The 17,011-nt window shown below is 46.8% G+C and overlaps 1 protein-coding gene across 7 annotated transcripts in view; it reads right to left on the bottom strand.

Annotated features, from left to right (window-relative positions):
- SLC7A6 (solute carrier family 7 member 6) overlaps positions 1-17,001 on the bottom strand; it is a 36,265-nt gene extending 19,264 nt beyond the window's left edge. For 2 of the 7 annotated variants that reach the window (XR_004523294.2, XM_033844754.2), the window contains exons 1-3: positions 14,553-17,001; positions 5,317-5,370; positions 4,117-4,675 (exon numbers count right to left, since the gene is read on the bottom strand). Coding sequence is in view for 6 of the 7 variants with exons in the window: in XM_033844754.2 (XP_033700645.1) it covers positions 4,117-4,639 (523 nt within the window). In the remaining variant the exon portion in view is untranslated. Of the gene's footprint in view, positions 1-4,116; positions 4,676-5,316; positions 5,371-13,365; positions 13,812-13,848; positions 13,951-14,044; positions 14,143-14,506 lie in introns of those variants that run through there. The other 5 variants (XM_033844756.2, XM_033844757.2, XM_073796361.1 and 2 more) reach the window with 5 other exon arrangements.
- Positions 17,002-17,011: the final 10 nt, after the last annotated feature.

Below are 17,011 nucleotides of genomic sequence, written 5' to 3' on the forward strand. Positions count from 1 at the left end.
TAATCTGTGTAAAAGTACATTTGAATGAAAGAAGTTATATGATACCATAACTTTGCATTTCTAAGAGGTGAGGTCTCTCCTCCAATCAAAAGATCAGTTCCTAGTGTGGGGATGGGCTTCCTAAGAAAAAACAATGGGAAAAATCATAAAAGAAAAAAGATTTAACAAACAAAAATCTTCTTTATGTGAAAAATTATGTACAGAGGTGCCCTTTGATTTGGTTACTCTTGGAATTCATCCTAAGGCCATCAAGGGACCAATGCACAGGCACTCACAGGTGCTCAGAAAAGAGTACAAATTCACGAAATCTTCTAGAAAGCAACTGGGTAAAACACGAAGAAACTTAAAACAGTTTAATTCTTTAGACACAGGGATTTCTCTTTTATAATTTTATCCTAATAAAATATGAAGAAACTCTGAAAATGATTTCTACACAGCAGCATTATTTTTAATAATGATATTATAGGGCATTTACTGTATGCCAGTCAGAGAGAAGTATTGTACTTTATTTGTATTGATTCACTTATTCCTCACAACAATCTTTTCAGATAGGTACTATCAATGAAATGAAAAAAAAATGTTGCCTGTCATATCAGTAAACAAAGAATGTTGCAGCCATCAAGCCATCACAAAACAGCTGCTCCCCGGAGAGCCCTAAGGGAACTCAGGATAGAAACAGATGCCTGCCACCTAGCAGTCAGCCACCCACTAACTGCAGCCACCCCCGACAGTGCACCCTGAAGAGACTTAGGTTGAGAAATCACAGGACACTGCCCCCAGATAGCTGAGCTACATATCAAAGGAGTGATTTCAACGAGCCCTGACTTTTGCATTTTTCCATACATAGAAAAGAGCTAAATTCCTTAATGAGATATCTGGTTTTCTTTAATTAACAGTAATCTTTTGGGACTTCCCTGGTGGTCCAGTGGGTAAGACTCCAAGCTTCCACTGCAGGGGGCATGGGTTCGATCCCATTTTTTTGGCAGCGGAAAAACCAAAAACAAACAAAAAACAGTAATCTTTTAATGTTCCAACTACCTGGTCTTTGTTGCAAAAACTCCTATATATCCCGGCCCCTCCCTTACCTCTTTGCAGCAGTGTCTCAGAGCTATCTGAGATGCTGTGCCCCAGGCTTAAGTCCTCAGTTTTGTCTGCTGAATAAAAATAATTCTCAACTTTTAGGTTGTGCATGTTTTTTTCAGTTCACAGTACAATCACTATTCCCATTTTACAAAATGAGAAAATTAAGGCACCAGTTAACTATCTCCTCCAAGGTCAATAGCTACTCAATGGTAAAGCTGGAATCAAACCCAGCCTGGCATGGGAGCCTATGATCTTCCCCCTCCCCCCACCCACTGGCCATGCCGAGAGGCATACGGGATCCTAGTTCCCCAACCAGGGATTGAACCCACATCCCCTGCAGTGGAAGCTCAGAGTCTTAACCACTGGACCGCCAGGGAAGTCCTCTTTTTTGGAATCCTAACCACTAGGCCACCAGGGAACTCCCAAGGGAGGCTATGATCTTAACCACTATATTACACTGCCTGGAAACTACTTGTGTGTCCCAAACCATGTTTTCTAAGAATATTTGGTGAAAGGGATTAAATATTAAATTTTTTTAAATGCAGTATACAAACCACAAAGAGTATTATATCAAGGGTACTTTTTTAAAATGATGGATAAGCAGAAAAAAAAATAGCAGAAGGTATTTCACACAAATAGTAACAATAGTTCTCTGGGAGGTAAAATCATGGGTGATTTTAACTTTCTTTTTTTGCATTTTTCTAATTCTCTGTAGGGTCTATGCATCACCTTTTAATAAAAAAGAAGATATATATATATATATATATATATATAACTTTAAAAAATGTTTCTTTTGGGACTTCCCTGGTGGAGCAGTGGCTAAGAATGCCACAATGCCACAATGAAGTGCCACAATGAAGACCCAACACAGCCAAAAATAAATAAATAAAATAAATAAATTTATTTTTAAAAAATGTTTCTTTTGAAGAACATTTCACAAAAAGGGGGGAAATCCATGATATACTAAGTTTAAAAAGCAGAATATCAAGTTATATGCAAAGTATGATTCCAATTCTATAACAGAAAGAAATGAAGACGTAACTGAACTATTAAAAGTACCCATACGTCAGGCTTCCTGGTGGCGCAAGGGTTAAGAACACGCCTGCCAATGCAGGGTACACAGGTTCGAGCCCTGGTCCGGGAAGATCCCACACGCCACGAGCAACTAAGCCCGTGCTACTAAGCCTGTGCTCTATAGCCTGCGAGCCACAACTACCGAAGCCCGTGTGCCTACAACCCGGGCTCGCAACAAAGAGAAGCCACTGCAATAAGAAGACTGCGCACCACAACGAGGAGTAGCCCCCCACCCCCACCCCGTCTCCGCAACTAGAGAAAAGCCCACGCATAACAACAAAGACCCAACGCAGCCAAAAACAAATAAATAAATAAATTTATTTTTTTTTAAAAGTACTCCTGAGTTTCACTGGTGGCGCAGTGGTTAAGAATCCACCTGCCAATGCAGGGGACACGGGTTCGAGCCCTGGCCCTGGCAGATCCCACATGCCGCGGAGCAACTAAGCCTGTGCACCACAACTACCAAAGCCCGCGCGCCGTGCTCCGCAATAAGAGAAGTCACTGCAATGAGAAGCCCGCGCACCGCAACGAAGACCCAACGCAGCCAAAAATAAAAATAAAATAAATTTATTAAAAAAAAAAAGTACTCCTGTCTGGGGACTTCCCTGACAGTCCAGCGGTTAAGACTCTGCGCTCCCAATGCAGGGGGCGCGGGTTCAGTCGCTGCATGACGCGGCCAAAATAAATAAATAAATATTAAAAAAAATAAAAGTACTCATGCCTTGGCGGTAGATTATAGGTGATTTGAGGCTAATTTAAATTTCTCCTGAACAAACATGTTTTATAATCAGAAAATTATTCCCTTTTTTGGAGAGCTTAGGCTAGAGTCCCCCTGGTGAAACCCTATCACATATACCGCTGAGTTCCCACTTTCTCTCCTCCCAGGGGTATCTGTGGAAGAGTTCCCTTTTAACATCTGTCTTTAATAAATTCCTTAAAGTCAGGAGTCACAGCATACTGTACAATCCTTTACGGCTAAGTCCAAGGTACTGTCAGTCTATTTTTAACACTGTGGATAAACTACACATACTGCCAACGCTTTGCAAGCAAAGATATGGAAAGAACAGAGTATAATTAAGTGCCTCTGGCAGCACAGTGCTAAGGAACACAGGGAATTCTGGGCCACTTCTCAGCTAAAACACTAGCTTTACTAGACTAAGTTCACAATAATCTTCTCTCCCTTCCAGTGTTTTCACACAGAATTCCTCCTTACAACCTCATAAGAAAAAAAGGAAAATAAAGAGAGATCCACTGGGATCTCAGGTTCTGCCCTCAGAAACCAAATACAGGGTAGAAGCCACCTTCCTCGCTGGCCGCAGGCAGAGCCTGTTTACAAAGTCAGCATAAAGAAATCTGAAACACCAGTGGGAAACAGCCATTTTGGTGTGGTGCCTGCTGCTTAGATCGGCCTGTGAAGAGTGGCAGTGGCAGGAAGGAGTGGTCCTACTGTGAGCCTGTAGGACATAAAGCCTTGGGACCCCCACAGTCTAGAGAAGCCCATTTCCTCACTGATGGCTTTAAACTGGTCTAAGATTAAAAGCTGGGAAGCAAAATAACTTTTTTTTTTTTTGGAGCAGCAGAATAAACGCCTCAGCACTGAGGGTTTTTCCTGGGTTAAGTTACAACTAGTGATGTTGACACCAATCAAAATAAGACAAATATAAGACATGCACCAACCTGTCACATAGACTGGGGAACAGAACTCAGGGACACCGAAGAAGGAAAGTGAGGCACCAGAAGCCACAAACAGATTCAGACTCTCCCCATCCCCATCCTTTACCCTTACTTATCTCAGGAACAAATGACTTTGGTGAAATTGCTTCTTCAAAAAGGTAAGATGCCTCTCTTCCCCACAGAAAAAGAAAAGCAAATTATGCTCTGCAAATATAAATTACCATTAGCATTATAAAAATAACCCACAGCCCCACGCATACTCCCCCGCTAAGCCCTCAGACTTACACATGCAGGCTGCAGCGAGGAGACGGCAGGCCAGGTACGGGGGCTCGCAGGTGGGAAAGGAGGGCTGGATGATGTAGTTGGCAAAGGTGATAGCGATAATGGCCTGACTGGTGGGCTCAACAATTAGCAGGGAGGCCCAGAGGCGGATAAAGGCAATGAAGCCCCCAAAGGCCTCTAGAATATAAGCGTAGCTGGCCCCCGACTTGGTGATGGTGGTCCCCAGTTCTGCATAGCAAAGGGCACCCACAACGGAGAAAAGCCCACCAATGGCCCATATGATCAGCGACAACCCATAGGAGGCAGTGTAGACCAGCACGCCCTTGGGTGAGACAAAGATTCCTGAGCCGATCATGTTGCCCACCACCAGGCTGACCCCATTCAGCAGAGAGATCTCCTTCTTTAGCTGCATAGTTTCTGTGGACCGCTGAGGCAGCATGCTGACATCTTCTTCCTCCCTGGGCCGGCTGGCCTCAGGAATGAGATGGTATGTGGGTGTGGGGCTCTCCAGCTCCCTGGCTTCCATGGCAAATAGTTCCTTCACAACTGTGTTTACTATGGCCTGGCAAAGAATATAAGTATGTCAGTCTAGGGTAGTGGCTGATAAGGCTCTAGTTCAGACCTGCAAGGCAGGCAGATTTCCCTGCCTACCTCTTGTGTAGGGACAGCATGACTCATACACAGACCTAAATACAATGAGCCTGTCTGAGTTCCCACCACAGGATACAGAGAAATGGAGGCAGGCTGACCTCCACTGCTCCCAGGAAAGACACCAACAGGGCTCAGACACGACATGAGGGTGACTTCTAACAAGAGTCTTGATGCCCAGGGTAGGCTGGCATTAGGTTTATCCATAGCATGGATTCTCCCTGAGGTGTAGGTTTTGCTCTGTTCTTACCAACTTAAAACCTACAAACTTGCCAGAGTCCCAGCACTAGGTTCACAGCACTAGCCAGCCTAATAGGCCTTTCAGTTTCCATACTCACTCACCTCCACCCAAACATAAACAGGGACTTCTGCAGTGTCCAGCCACATGTGGAGAGGTCTGTAGCTACTCTCAGGCCAGCAAAGAACATGAACAGGTGGTGGGAAGGGCTAGGAAGATGCTAAGACAAGGGCATATCGCTATTGCAGAGACTAGACCAAGGAGAGAACATCCATGAAAATACACACCCTTGTGTTGCTTTGTCCATTAACACCCACCTCACTTCCCACGTTGCTGCTTCCTCATTCAACACCTTTCTTCTTCTAAAGTGCCTAAAAGAGAGGGATAACATAATAAGACCAGATGAAGAAAGAACATTCAGAGGGCACCCTAATGTGGGACTCATCTGCTATTGGCTTATTTGCTTTCCTCCTCAGCCTGCCTCCCACTACCACCTGGGGCTGCAAAGAGATTCCCCCAAAACAGGACCCAGTAATCTTGACACCAAAACAAAGCTATAAGTCTCCTCTTATCCACAGATCTGGCATTGGAAGGCATCCTGTAGGGAGATGGTGTGCACACGTACATACATGCACACTGCTTCTTTTGGATCAGCATTGGGCCAATCCAGAAACCTCAAGGAAGCTGGATCCCACACCAACCTATCTATGAAGGACCCAGAATCTGTCGGAGGAAGACAAGCACCTTCCTGACCCTGCACTCAGCAGGACCTTCTCTCTTCCTCAATTTCTGTGCCCTAGGAATTGGGAATTCAGATCCCCAACTCCTACTGCATCTTCTGGAGAAAGGAATCTGGTAAGCCACTTGATTCCCTCCCAGGAGTCAGTCCTTTAAGGTCACAGAGATAACTTCCAGGAATAAGAATGGGATCAGTACGTCATCTTCCCAGAACCTTCTCATCTAGTCAACAACAACGGATGTGCTGGAATCTTGCCTCATGGAGCTCAGAGCAAGTGAACCACAGCCACTCAAGACTGAGTAGTTCTCAGGGAAAACTCCAATCTCCACAGGCCCCACTCAAAACTCCTGCCTTACCTGTCCCAGTACCCCTCCAGAGTCTAGACCTGAGCCCAAGTGAAAAAGCTCCTCTGGGGCCATTAATAAGCCTTCCCCCACTCCCAGCGGAGTTGAGCCAGCCTCCTTCTGCTTATTATGAGGCCTGGCTTTAAGGCAGCACCACTTTTCCTTTCCTCCTGGCACCAAGCCATGAAGGTAACTCTATGCAGGCACGTGGGAAAATATCTGTTTTCATGTGTCTGTCAGGTGAGCTCAGATATGCATGAAAACAAAACTAGGAAACACCTGAAGAGCCTGTCTCACATAGAGTCAGGTGCAGGGACTTCCCTAGTGGCGCACTGGTTAAGAATCCACCTGCCAATGCAGGGGACACGGATTCGAGCCCTGGTCCTGGAAGATCCCACATGCCGCGGAGCAACTAAGCCCGTGCACCACAACTACTGAGCCTGCGCTCTAGAGCCCACAAGTCACAACTACTGAGCCCATGTACCACAACTACTGAAGCCCGCGCACCTAGAGCCCGTGCCCCGCAACAAGAGAAGCCACCGCAATGAGAAGCCCACGCAACGCAACAAAGAGTAGCCCCTGCTCGCTGCAACTAGAGAAAGCCCGCGCTCAGCAACAAAGACCCAACGCAGCCAAAAATAAATTAAAAAAAAAAAAGAGTCAGGTGCAGGCTCTTCATCAGTGAGTGCTTCCATGTGTATGCTCTATGCACGTTAATAAACTTGATTGTTTTTCTCTTGTTAATCTGTCTTTTGCCAGTTTAATTTACAACTCCCCAGCCAAGGAACCTAAAATGGGTAGAGGGAAAGTGTTCCCCCCCCCCCCACCGCACCTTACATTCCTTTAAAAAACAAAAAAGTCAGTGCACAGAGACTTGGGTTGCCCACTCAACCCAACATGGAGGCAAGCAGAGAAACCTGGCCCCAGTGGTCACTCCAGCCTCCCCCTATTCATCAGACCCCAGCTGGTGGAGAGGGGGAGGAGGTTACCAGGTATTCTATTTGGACTTCTGATACTAGACTGTGAGTTTTCTATCAAACAATTCTGCAACACCCAGCAGATCTGGTGTCTGCTACAATTTAATCAATTCTAACACCACCTACCTGGAAATAGCAACAGATTCCTCAGGTTAAGGGCTCAATCTTACAAAACAGCCCTCCCCACCCAACTTAAGATGCCAAATCGCAAGTCCAGGTTTTTCCTGTGCTTCTGACCAACGGGCTATGAATCGGAGGTTCCCACTATCCCCTCCTCGGGTTCAATTAATTTGCTAGAGCTGCCCACAGAACTCAGGAAAACAGTTTACTTACTAGATTACCAGTTCATTATAAAGGATATAACTCAGGAACAGCCAGAAGGAAGAGAGGCAAGGTATGGAGAAGAGGCACGGGAAGCTCTCCAAAACCTGTCCTTTTGGGTTCTTTATGGAGGCTTCATTACAAAGGCATAACTGATCAAATCACTGACCACTGGTGATTGATTCAATCTCTGGACCCTCTCCCCTCCCAGGAGGTCGGACCTGGACTAAAACTTCCAAACCCTCTAATCACAGGGTTGGTTCCCGCGACAAGCAACCCCCATCCTTAGAGGATCTAGATGCTTTCAAAAAAATCACCTCATTAACAAACTCAGGTGTGTTGAAGGGGGCTGGTTATATGAATAACAAAAGACATCCGTTTAACCTTTACTGATCTGGAGCTATTTCAGGAACTGGGAACAAAACAAGTGTTATAACAAAAGATGCCTCTGTGGCTCTTATTAGGAAATTACAAGAGCTGTGGGACAGGAACAGTGGACAAAGACCAAATAAATAATCACAATATCACAGGGAGGGAAAAAGGTAAACTCACTTCACTGGAAAATTTAAAAATACGATGAAATGTAACTGCCTTGACTTCTAACTTTCACTTAAGATGTAGAAATCTGGGAAAAGCATCACTCCGACTCCAATGACAAGAAAAAGGCAGATAATCTACAGAATTGTAACTTTTCTTGAAATCATTAGAGAGCTGAGGTTACAGGCCAACCAACCAGACTGAGATTTAGGGAAAAACAGATACCTCCCAGAGAGATGCAAGTTCTGGCTTACCTGTGGCGGAGGGAGAACAATGGAACCACCATACAGGCAGGAAAGAAGAATTCAATTCGGGAACAATATTTAATGAATTACTAAAGGTCAAGTTTGGGTTAGCAAGAGCCGTAGACACTTAGAGGGTTTTCTCCAGTGAGACCTCAGTGGGTGCTCACAAGAATTACTAGGCCAGAGAAAGCCTCTCAGAAGTGCTGGCCTGGAGAAGGAAAGCAGTCACTGCTCTGGGAAAAATATGAAGGTCCACCTGCTCCCTTCTCTAAAAATCTTAAACACCTGGGGAATGGGGAAACTGTCATTCCCAAGGCAGCTGGGACAGGGTGAAAGAAAAAATAAAACAATCCTCTCTGCCTGAGGGAGGAGCAGGAAATTCTGGTCCAGACAATTAGACATGGCAGGCTCACCCAGAAAGATCCAACCCCCCCCCCGACCCAGGGAAATAGGGCCTGCCTAAGGCTGAGGCTGAACCAAGACAACAGAGAACCGCTCTACTCCCCACCACCAGGTTAGCAAGCACCCAGCAACAAGGCTGTGGTACACTGTGTGCTGAGGCACAGGTGTACAAAGACCTAATGCTGAGGGTGGAGCATAAACACAGAAAAATGCACCCTCAGGGCAAGGAAACACCAGAGGAATTTGGAGCCACTGGTACACCTAAGGTAATCATAGCAACAACAAAACTCAAACCCAACTCACCTCCTAACTGACTCAAACTCCCACATTAACAGGCTAGCAAAAGAAGACGTTGTACCCATTTCCCAGAATAAAGACTATGTACCTCAATCTCTACTTTTCCACATATTACATCTGACAATCAATAACAAATCACAAGCAACATAAAAAAAGCAATAAAAACAACCCACTATCAAGAGGCAAATTAATCAATAGGACAAGACTTAGAGATGATCCAGATATTGGAACTATCAGACAGGGAATTTAAACTAACTGTGACTGGGACTTCCCTGGTGGTGCAATGGTTAAGAATCCGCCTGCCAATGCAGGGGACAAGGGTTCGAGCCCTGGTTGTAAAAGATCCCACATGCTGCGGAGCAACTAAGCCTGTGCGCCACAACTACTGAACCTACGCTCTATAGCCCACGAGCTGCAACTACTGAGCCCGTGTGCCACAACTACTGAAGCCTGTGTGCATAGAGCCTGTGCTCCGCAACAAGAGAAGCCACTGCAATGAGAAGTCCACGCACCACAGTGAAGAGTAGCCCCCGCTTGCCACAGCTAGAGAAAGCCCGCACGCAGCGACAAAGACCCAACGCAGCCAAATATAAATAAATTTATTAAAAAAAGAATATACATATATACATTTATATGTGAATCACTTTGCTGTACAGCAGAAATTAATACAACATTGTAAATCAGCTGTACTTCAATAAAATAAATTTTAAAATAAATAAATAAATAAAATAACTATGATTGATACATTAAAGGCTCTAATGGAAAATTTGGTCAGCATGCAGGAACATATGTGGAATTTCAGCAGAGAAATGAAAACCATACAAGTCAAAATGTGAAAAAATCCAGAACAGAGCATCTAAGAGTTGTAGGACAATATCAAATGGTCTGAGGTAAATATTAAAAAATATACTTTTTTGATTCTATTAAATGCCTTAGAATATAACTAACTGCCTAAAGCAAAAATAGTAGCAATGCAGCGTTAATATATTGCATAGGTAAAAGTAAAGTGTATGAAAACAATAGCACAAAGATAAGAAAGAAGAACTGGGAGTTATACTACTGTAAGATTCTTATATAATATTATATGTGAAAACTGATGTAATATTATTTAAAGGTAGACTGTGATTAATTAAAGATGTACATTGTGAAACTAGGGCAAACACCAGAAAGTTAAAAACGGTATAAATAATAAGCCAACAGTGGAGATAAAACAGATCATAAAAAATACTCAATCCAAAAGTAGGTAGAGAAAAGAAGAAAAAAGAAGCAAAGAACACATGAAATAAGTAGAAAACAGAAAACAACTAGCAAGGTGGAAGATTTTAATCCAACCATATCAATAATAACATGGAATGTAAATGATCTAAACACACCAATTATAAGACAGACATTGTTGGGTTAGATAAAAATGCAAAACCCAATATGCAGTCTACAGGAAACCCACTTGAACTATAAAGACATAAGTTACAGGTAAAAAGATGGTGAAAAAACATGTAAACACTAATCAGAACCAAGGGGGAGGGCTTCCCTGGTGGCGCAGTGGTTGAGAGTCCGCCTGCCAATGCAGGGGACACGGGTTCGCGCCCCGGTCCGGGAGGATCCCGGGCGGAGCGCGGAGCGGCTGCGCCCGTGAGCCATGGCCGCTGAGTCTGCGCGTCCGGAGCCTGGGCTCCGCAACGGGAGAGGCCACAACAGTGAGAGGCCCGCGTACCGCAAAAAACAAAAGAAAAACAAAGGGGAGTAACTATATTAACATCCGACGAGACTTCAGAATAAGAAGTATTGCTAGGGATAAAAGAGAACATTATATAATGATAAAGAGGTCAATTCAGCAAGAAGAAAATTCTAAACGTGTATTTCCCCCAACAGCATAGCTTCAAAATACATGAAGCAAAAAGTGATAGATCTGAAAGGAAAAACAGACATCCACGATTATAGTTGGAGACTTCAATACACCTCTCTCAGTCACCAACAGAACAAGTAAACATAAAATCAGCAAGGATCTAGAACACCTGAAAATGGAATGTCCCAACATAGTTCTTGTCTAAAATTATGTGAATTCTGAGGGGAAAAACAAACAAAGAAAGGCACCTGCAATAGGGCTTACCTCCATGCAGGAGATGGGGGCAGATCAGGGGTGGGAGACAGCCTTCCAACAGGGAAAAACTGCTTTGGCTCCTCAAGTTTCACAACAGAATACCAACCTTACTATCTACTGAGTTGGTTGCTATCAGAGCACAGTTAGAAACCCTTCCTCAGGTGCTGCCCGAGGTCTTTAGGATCAATTCCAACCTTCTTATCAGGGCCTTATCACTAGACCCCCTGCTGCATATGGTCCCTCCCATGGTCCAGCCACACTGAATTACTTACAGTTTCCAGAACCTGGAGTAGTCCAGGGTTTCCAGAGCCCATCAGAAAAACACATCTTTGCTCATACTGAGTCCTTTGCCTCTAACACCCTTCTCCTCCCACCATTTTCCTCAACATCCTGGCTGACTTCTTTCTCCACACATATCCTTGTGTCCCTGCATGTGTGTGTCTAGTCTCCCTCTCTCGAAAACACAGTCTCTTGGGAATTCCCTGGCCGTCCAGTGGTTAGGATCTGTGCTTCCACTGCAGGGGGCCCAGGTTCGATCCATGGTTGGGGAACTAAGATCCCGCAAGCCCCTCGGCATGGCAAACAAAACAAAACAAAAGTCTCTAAACTCATTGTTGAAGACAGTGTTCATTAAACAATTCCATACACCCTATAAGTAATTTTCTGCCTTGAGAAACTAGTGTTAAACCCCACTTGTAAGGACATAACACAGCTTTTAACAGGTTTTCATCATATTTTCCAAGCTCCTGTGCAGCAGATAATAAAGGAATTCACTAGACCACTAAAATTTCCTCATGAAAATTTAACCATGAAACTATCATATGCAATTTTCAGGGAGAAAAATTGTCTCTTTCAAAGTTCAAACAAAGAATATTTTACAAGCTGTATTCTAAAACTTTTATAATTGATGACTATGAAAAAAAAAAAAAAAACGCTGTTGAGAAAGACACCAAAATCTTAAATGTGGTGAAAACACAGAAGACTTTTTCTTTTTTATACTTTGAGTTTTACAAAATTTCTACAATGAAAATGTATTACTCTTTTTATGCTTAAACTTAAATTATGTGACTCTTTACATTTGTCTTTTCACTTAGGACACCAGGAAACTCAATATCAAATTCAGCTCCCAATCACAGTGAACAGATACCCTCACTTTTCAACAGTACCTGATATCTAGTCTTTTCCATGGCTTTGGTTTCCTATTTTTACTTCCTCATTGCAAGTATCTTTAAATATAAACCACCAAAATTACTCTTTAGAAAGAGATATAATAAATATATAAGTTATTTATATAATAATTATAGTGTTACATAACTGTTAATTATGTGTGAGCCATTCTCTTTACTAGCATTGTACTCAAATAACTAACTAAAACGGTTTACAACTTGCAAAGATCCAAGAAAATTAACGAAGAACAGAGCAATAATATCCACCTGTGAGGAAATAAGCAAACATCACACTTTCATAAGCCACCTCATCGTAAATGGTCAGGTACGAAGAAGAAAATGAAGTCTTAGAAGTTCCATCACACCCACAGTGGGGTGTAACTGAACACGTGTCTGAGAACCAGCCTGGTCCTTTCAAGTCATGCATGTCTAGACAACTGCTGTTCCCTCTGTCCCAGGTCCCATAAGCACCACCTGCATCACTTTTGTAGTAATGTATCCACACATTCTGGAGGCTACAGCAGGAAGGACAAAGGACAGAAGTCAGGAAATTTCCTGTGTACCAAGAAATGCCAGAGAGATCAGTCATATAACTCCTATTATTTTTGGTTTGTAATAAAAATATGTCCACAGTCAGAAAGGGAAGGAGGCAGACAGGAGAATATCAGGCCTGTGGTTTCCCACAAATTTGTCAGGAAAGGAAAATCAAATATAAGAACTTTTAATGACAATCTGAGACCAAAGTTGGGAAGCAAAAGCCATTAGCACGCAGTGGGACCTCAGCAATGTAGGCAGCCTGGGCCGTTTCCTCAAGGGCCTCCCAACAAGAACAGAGAGTTGAAAATGATTTCAGGAAGCTCTCACAGGCTTTCAAAAGTCTGCTCCTCCCAGATCTTCAAAATCAGGGAGCAGCTCTCAGAGATAAGCACCAGATGGCTGCGCATTCTGCTAGCCTGGTAGTGCTTTTTCTTCCCCATCAAGGGCAGAGACTGAATTCTTTTTACCAAGCACACAGTCCAGTGCACACAAGAGGTACTCAAAAACAAATGTTAAATTAAATATTGATTCCTGCTTATCACTGGCTATAACACAAGTGGTGCCCAAACTGTTCACTCAGTGCTCTGTGAAGAATTCTCTTAATGTTTCACAAATATCGCCTTCCATTTACGACATGAGATGATCAAACAAGATGACAGGATGTGAAGACACTAAGAAGAGCCATAGAAGCAGGAGCACACACCGTCCTCCCTCCAACAGGCCAGTCTCCCCGCGGCCCCAGGAAGCTCTGCTCAGGTGCTCACATCCTCAGGCTCGTCCCCTGGGCCTTTACTCATTTTCTGAGTCTCTCCGACGCAGCACAAGTTCTTTCTCAGCACCAGACTCACACTGGAGTATCTCACACGGTCTCTTTCACGTTCACAGGGTCGCACTCAGGGCCACTCTGACCGCGGTCTCTCTCACACTCAGTCTCTCACAATCTCCCTCTCTCAGTCCCTCTCACACTCATGGAGTCACCTCCACACTAGGGTCTCTCTCACACACACACCGAGTCTCCGTCACACTAACAGCGTCACCCTCACACTGCGTCTCGCACACTCAGGGTCACCCTCAGACTGACACACACACACACAGACACACACACACGGCGTCCTCCTCACACGCTCAGTCTTACACTCCTGGAGTCCCCCTCACGCTCAAGGTCCCGCTCACACGCACGGCGTACCCCTCGGGCACGCGCTCACTCGCAGCGTCTCTCACGTGCCCGCGGCCCGCCTGCCCCGTGCTGGGTTACGGGAACCGCATCCCGCATGCAGCGGCGGCGCAGAGTTCGGCCCCAGCAGAACGCGGCCCCAGCCCGGCTCCCGCGGCCCTGCTCCCACGGCCCGGCTCCCTCGGCGCGCCCGCCCGCGGCCCGTTACCTCGTGGTGGCCCGGCGCCTCCGGGATGCTCTGTCGCGCTGCCACCGCCCCCGCCGCGACCGCTCAGGCCCCGCCCCCGCCACGTCATCCGCCGCCGGATCGCGACAGCGCGCGCCGCGTCGGGACAGGGCGCCTGGCTCCGAGCGGGGCTCGCGGGCGGCGGCGCTTCCGGGCCCCAGGGGGCCGCCGTGGCCTCTGGAATTCCGCCGGCCGCGCTCAGGGGTCTGCAGGTGAGGTCCCAGCCCCCGGCGGGCCGCGACCCGGGCCCAGCCCCACTAGCCGACTGATAGGCTGCTCCGCGACCCTGGAGTCTCTCGGGGCCTCCGAGGGACTCAATACGGGGACGCTCCCGCGGGAACCTCTAAGTGCCCCACACCCGGTTCCTCTGTGGCTTTTGGCCTGGGCCGCACTCCCGGGGGACCCCATACAGCTCACACGAGGAGCTCTAAACAGCCTCCATACCCCGTTCACAGCCAACCCTCCGCCTGGAGACCCTAGGGAGACAGACCCAGGATTCGTCCTCCGAGTCACAGCTCCGACCACCGTGCATCCTTTAAGGTCCCTGCAGACACATGGACACCGCTGAGCTTCCAGAGCCAACCCCAGGCCTACCTGGGGCCCAGGCTTGAGGACAGTTTTCAGTCCTCATCCTGCCTGACGCCTCTTGGAGCTGCACCCTCCTGTCCTCTTCCTCTCCCTGTGGTTGCTCCTCCTCCATCTCCTTCTAGGGCTCCTTTTCCTCTGGTAGCTCTGGGGCTCCGTCTAGGGCCTCCTGATCTCATGGAAAGCTGAGCCCTACCCCTTAGCTTCCTGTCCACACCTCAAGCCATGATTCTCTTCTGGGCTATGCAGTCATTTCCCCCCAGACACGTGTTCACAACTACACATCCTCTGGTTCCAGACTGCCTACACACAAAACCCTGCTCCCCACCACGTAGTGACCCAGCAGGAAATGTGCAGCACCCTGAACCCTTCCTCCTCCTGCTCCCCCAGGCCCTGCATCTCATGGTTTTCTTCTCCCCAGCCATAATAGCCTCCCAATCCCTATCCTGCTCTCTCTAACCCATCCCCACAGGGTAAGAGGTGCTCCTAAAATACAGATTGGAATGACTTCGTATCTCCTCTGCCTAAAAACCCTTCCATACTCCTACCTATAGACCTGAGGTGATGATCCTTGAAGAGCGTTCACTGGTGCTGCCCTCCTTGTGCTCTCTGCTTGGAATACTTTCCCTAAGTGTGAATGAGAGTACAGGCATAACATGCCTTATTGCTCTGTGCCTTATTGTGATTCGCAGATGTTGCATCTTTTATAAATAGAAGGTTTGTGGCAATGCTGTTTTGTCAGATGATGGTTAGCATTTTTTTGCACTAAAGTTTTGTTTTGTTTTGTTTTATTTTTGGCTGTGTTGGGTCTTCGTTGTTGTGCACGGGCTTTCTCTAGTTGTGGCGAGCGGGGGCTACTTTTCGTTGTGCTGTGCGGGCTTATTGCGGTGGCTTCTTTTGTTGCGGAGCATGGGCTCTAGGCACGCGGGCTTCAGCAGTTGTGGCACATGGGCTCTAGAGCACAGGCTCAGTAGTTGTGGCGCACGGGCTTAGTTGCTCCGCGGCATGTGGGATCTTCCCGGACCAGGGCTCGAACCTGTGTCTCCTGCATTGGCAGGAAGATTCTTAACCACCGTGCCACCAGGGAAGTCCACTAAAGTATTTTTTAATGAAGGTATGTACATTGTTTTGTTTTGTTTTTTTGCTGTACGTGGGCCTCTCACTGTTGTGGCCTCTCCTGTTGCGGAGCACAGGCTCCGGACGCGCGGGCTCAGCGGCCATGGCTCACGGGCCCAGCCGCTTCGCGGCATGTGGGATCTTCCCAGACCAGGGCACGAACCCGTGTCCCCTGCATCAGCAGGCAGACTCTCAACCACTGCGCCAGGGAAGTCCCCATCCCCATTTTTAAGATGAGCAAACCGAAGCTTAGGGAGGTCAGGAGACTCCCCAAGCTACTTGGCTAGAAGTGGTAGAGCTCAGATTTGAACCCCAGTCTGCTGGTCCTGAAGCCTGCTCTGACTCCATACCCTGTCTCTACAGCTGTGAAACTGAGGGTAGAAGTTCGGTTGAAACAGATCAGGGGTGAGAGGGTGAGAGGCAAGGCCATGAGTGGGTATGTGTCAGGGCACTAAGAGGCTGGGCAGGATCTGGGGGTAAGGGTTTACTCCCTTTCACGTTGTCATCCTTTTTACCAAGGCCAGCGATGCGGCTGGACCTATGTATTCCTCGTCATCCTAACCCTCTGGGCCACCCATTTTTCCAGGTCTGGCCAATAACTGGTGTAGTGAGAAGATTCAGAGCACCCTCTAGCGGCCCACGGTGTATTGACACCTAAAACCCCGGCTGGCCAGGCTTCTGTGGAGGCGGCAGGAACTGGAGCTTCCACCACCCCCACTGGCCCACAGCTCTGGGCTCTGCACCACAGACTTCTGGCCTAGTCTCCATCCTTACACACGTTTTCCTGTCTCAGACTCTTTGTTCCTCTGTCCTTATCCATCTCCATTTGGTCCCCAGTCTTTCAGTCCCTATCTCTGCCCATCTTGGTCTCTCTCCCTCCCTCCTCAGTCTCACTCTGTTCCCAAAGAGGGACAGATGGCGGGCAGATGAACTGATGAAACAAAGTAGAAGGGTAGCATCCTAAAAAAAATTCAAAGGATGCTGAGACCTGCAAGCTGTGGGAGGACAGAAGGATGGGAAGCAGAGTCCAGACAGCGCGACCGTCAGGATTGTCCTTGGCTCCCAGCTGTGGGGTGACATTTGGGGCCTGTTGACCACATAGGAGCGGCAGAGTTGGGTGGTGGGCAGGAGCTCCATTCCAACAGGAATGTTTCAGGTCCTGCTTCTCAGTCCTAGGAGGGGAACTAGATCCCAGGAGAGGGGGAAGGAGGATAAAACCCAAAGAGGTGCACAGGAGCCATGCTTTGG

Source organism: Tursiops truncatus, chromosome 19, assembly GCF_011762595.2.
Source record: "Tursiops truncatus isolate mTurTru1 chromosome 19, mTurTru1.mat.Y, whole genome shotgun sequence".
NCBI classification, from domain to species: Eukaryota; Metazoa; Chordata; class Mammalia; order Artiodactyla; family Delphinidae; genus Tursiops; species Tursiops truncatus.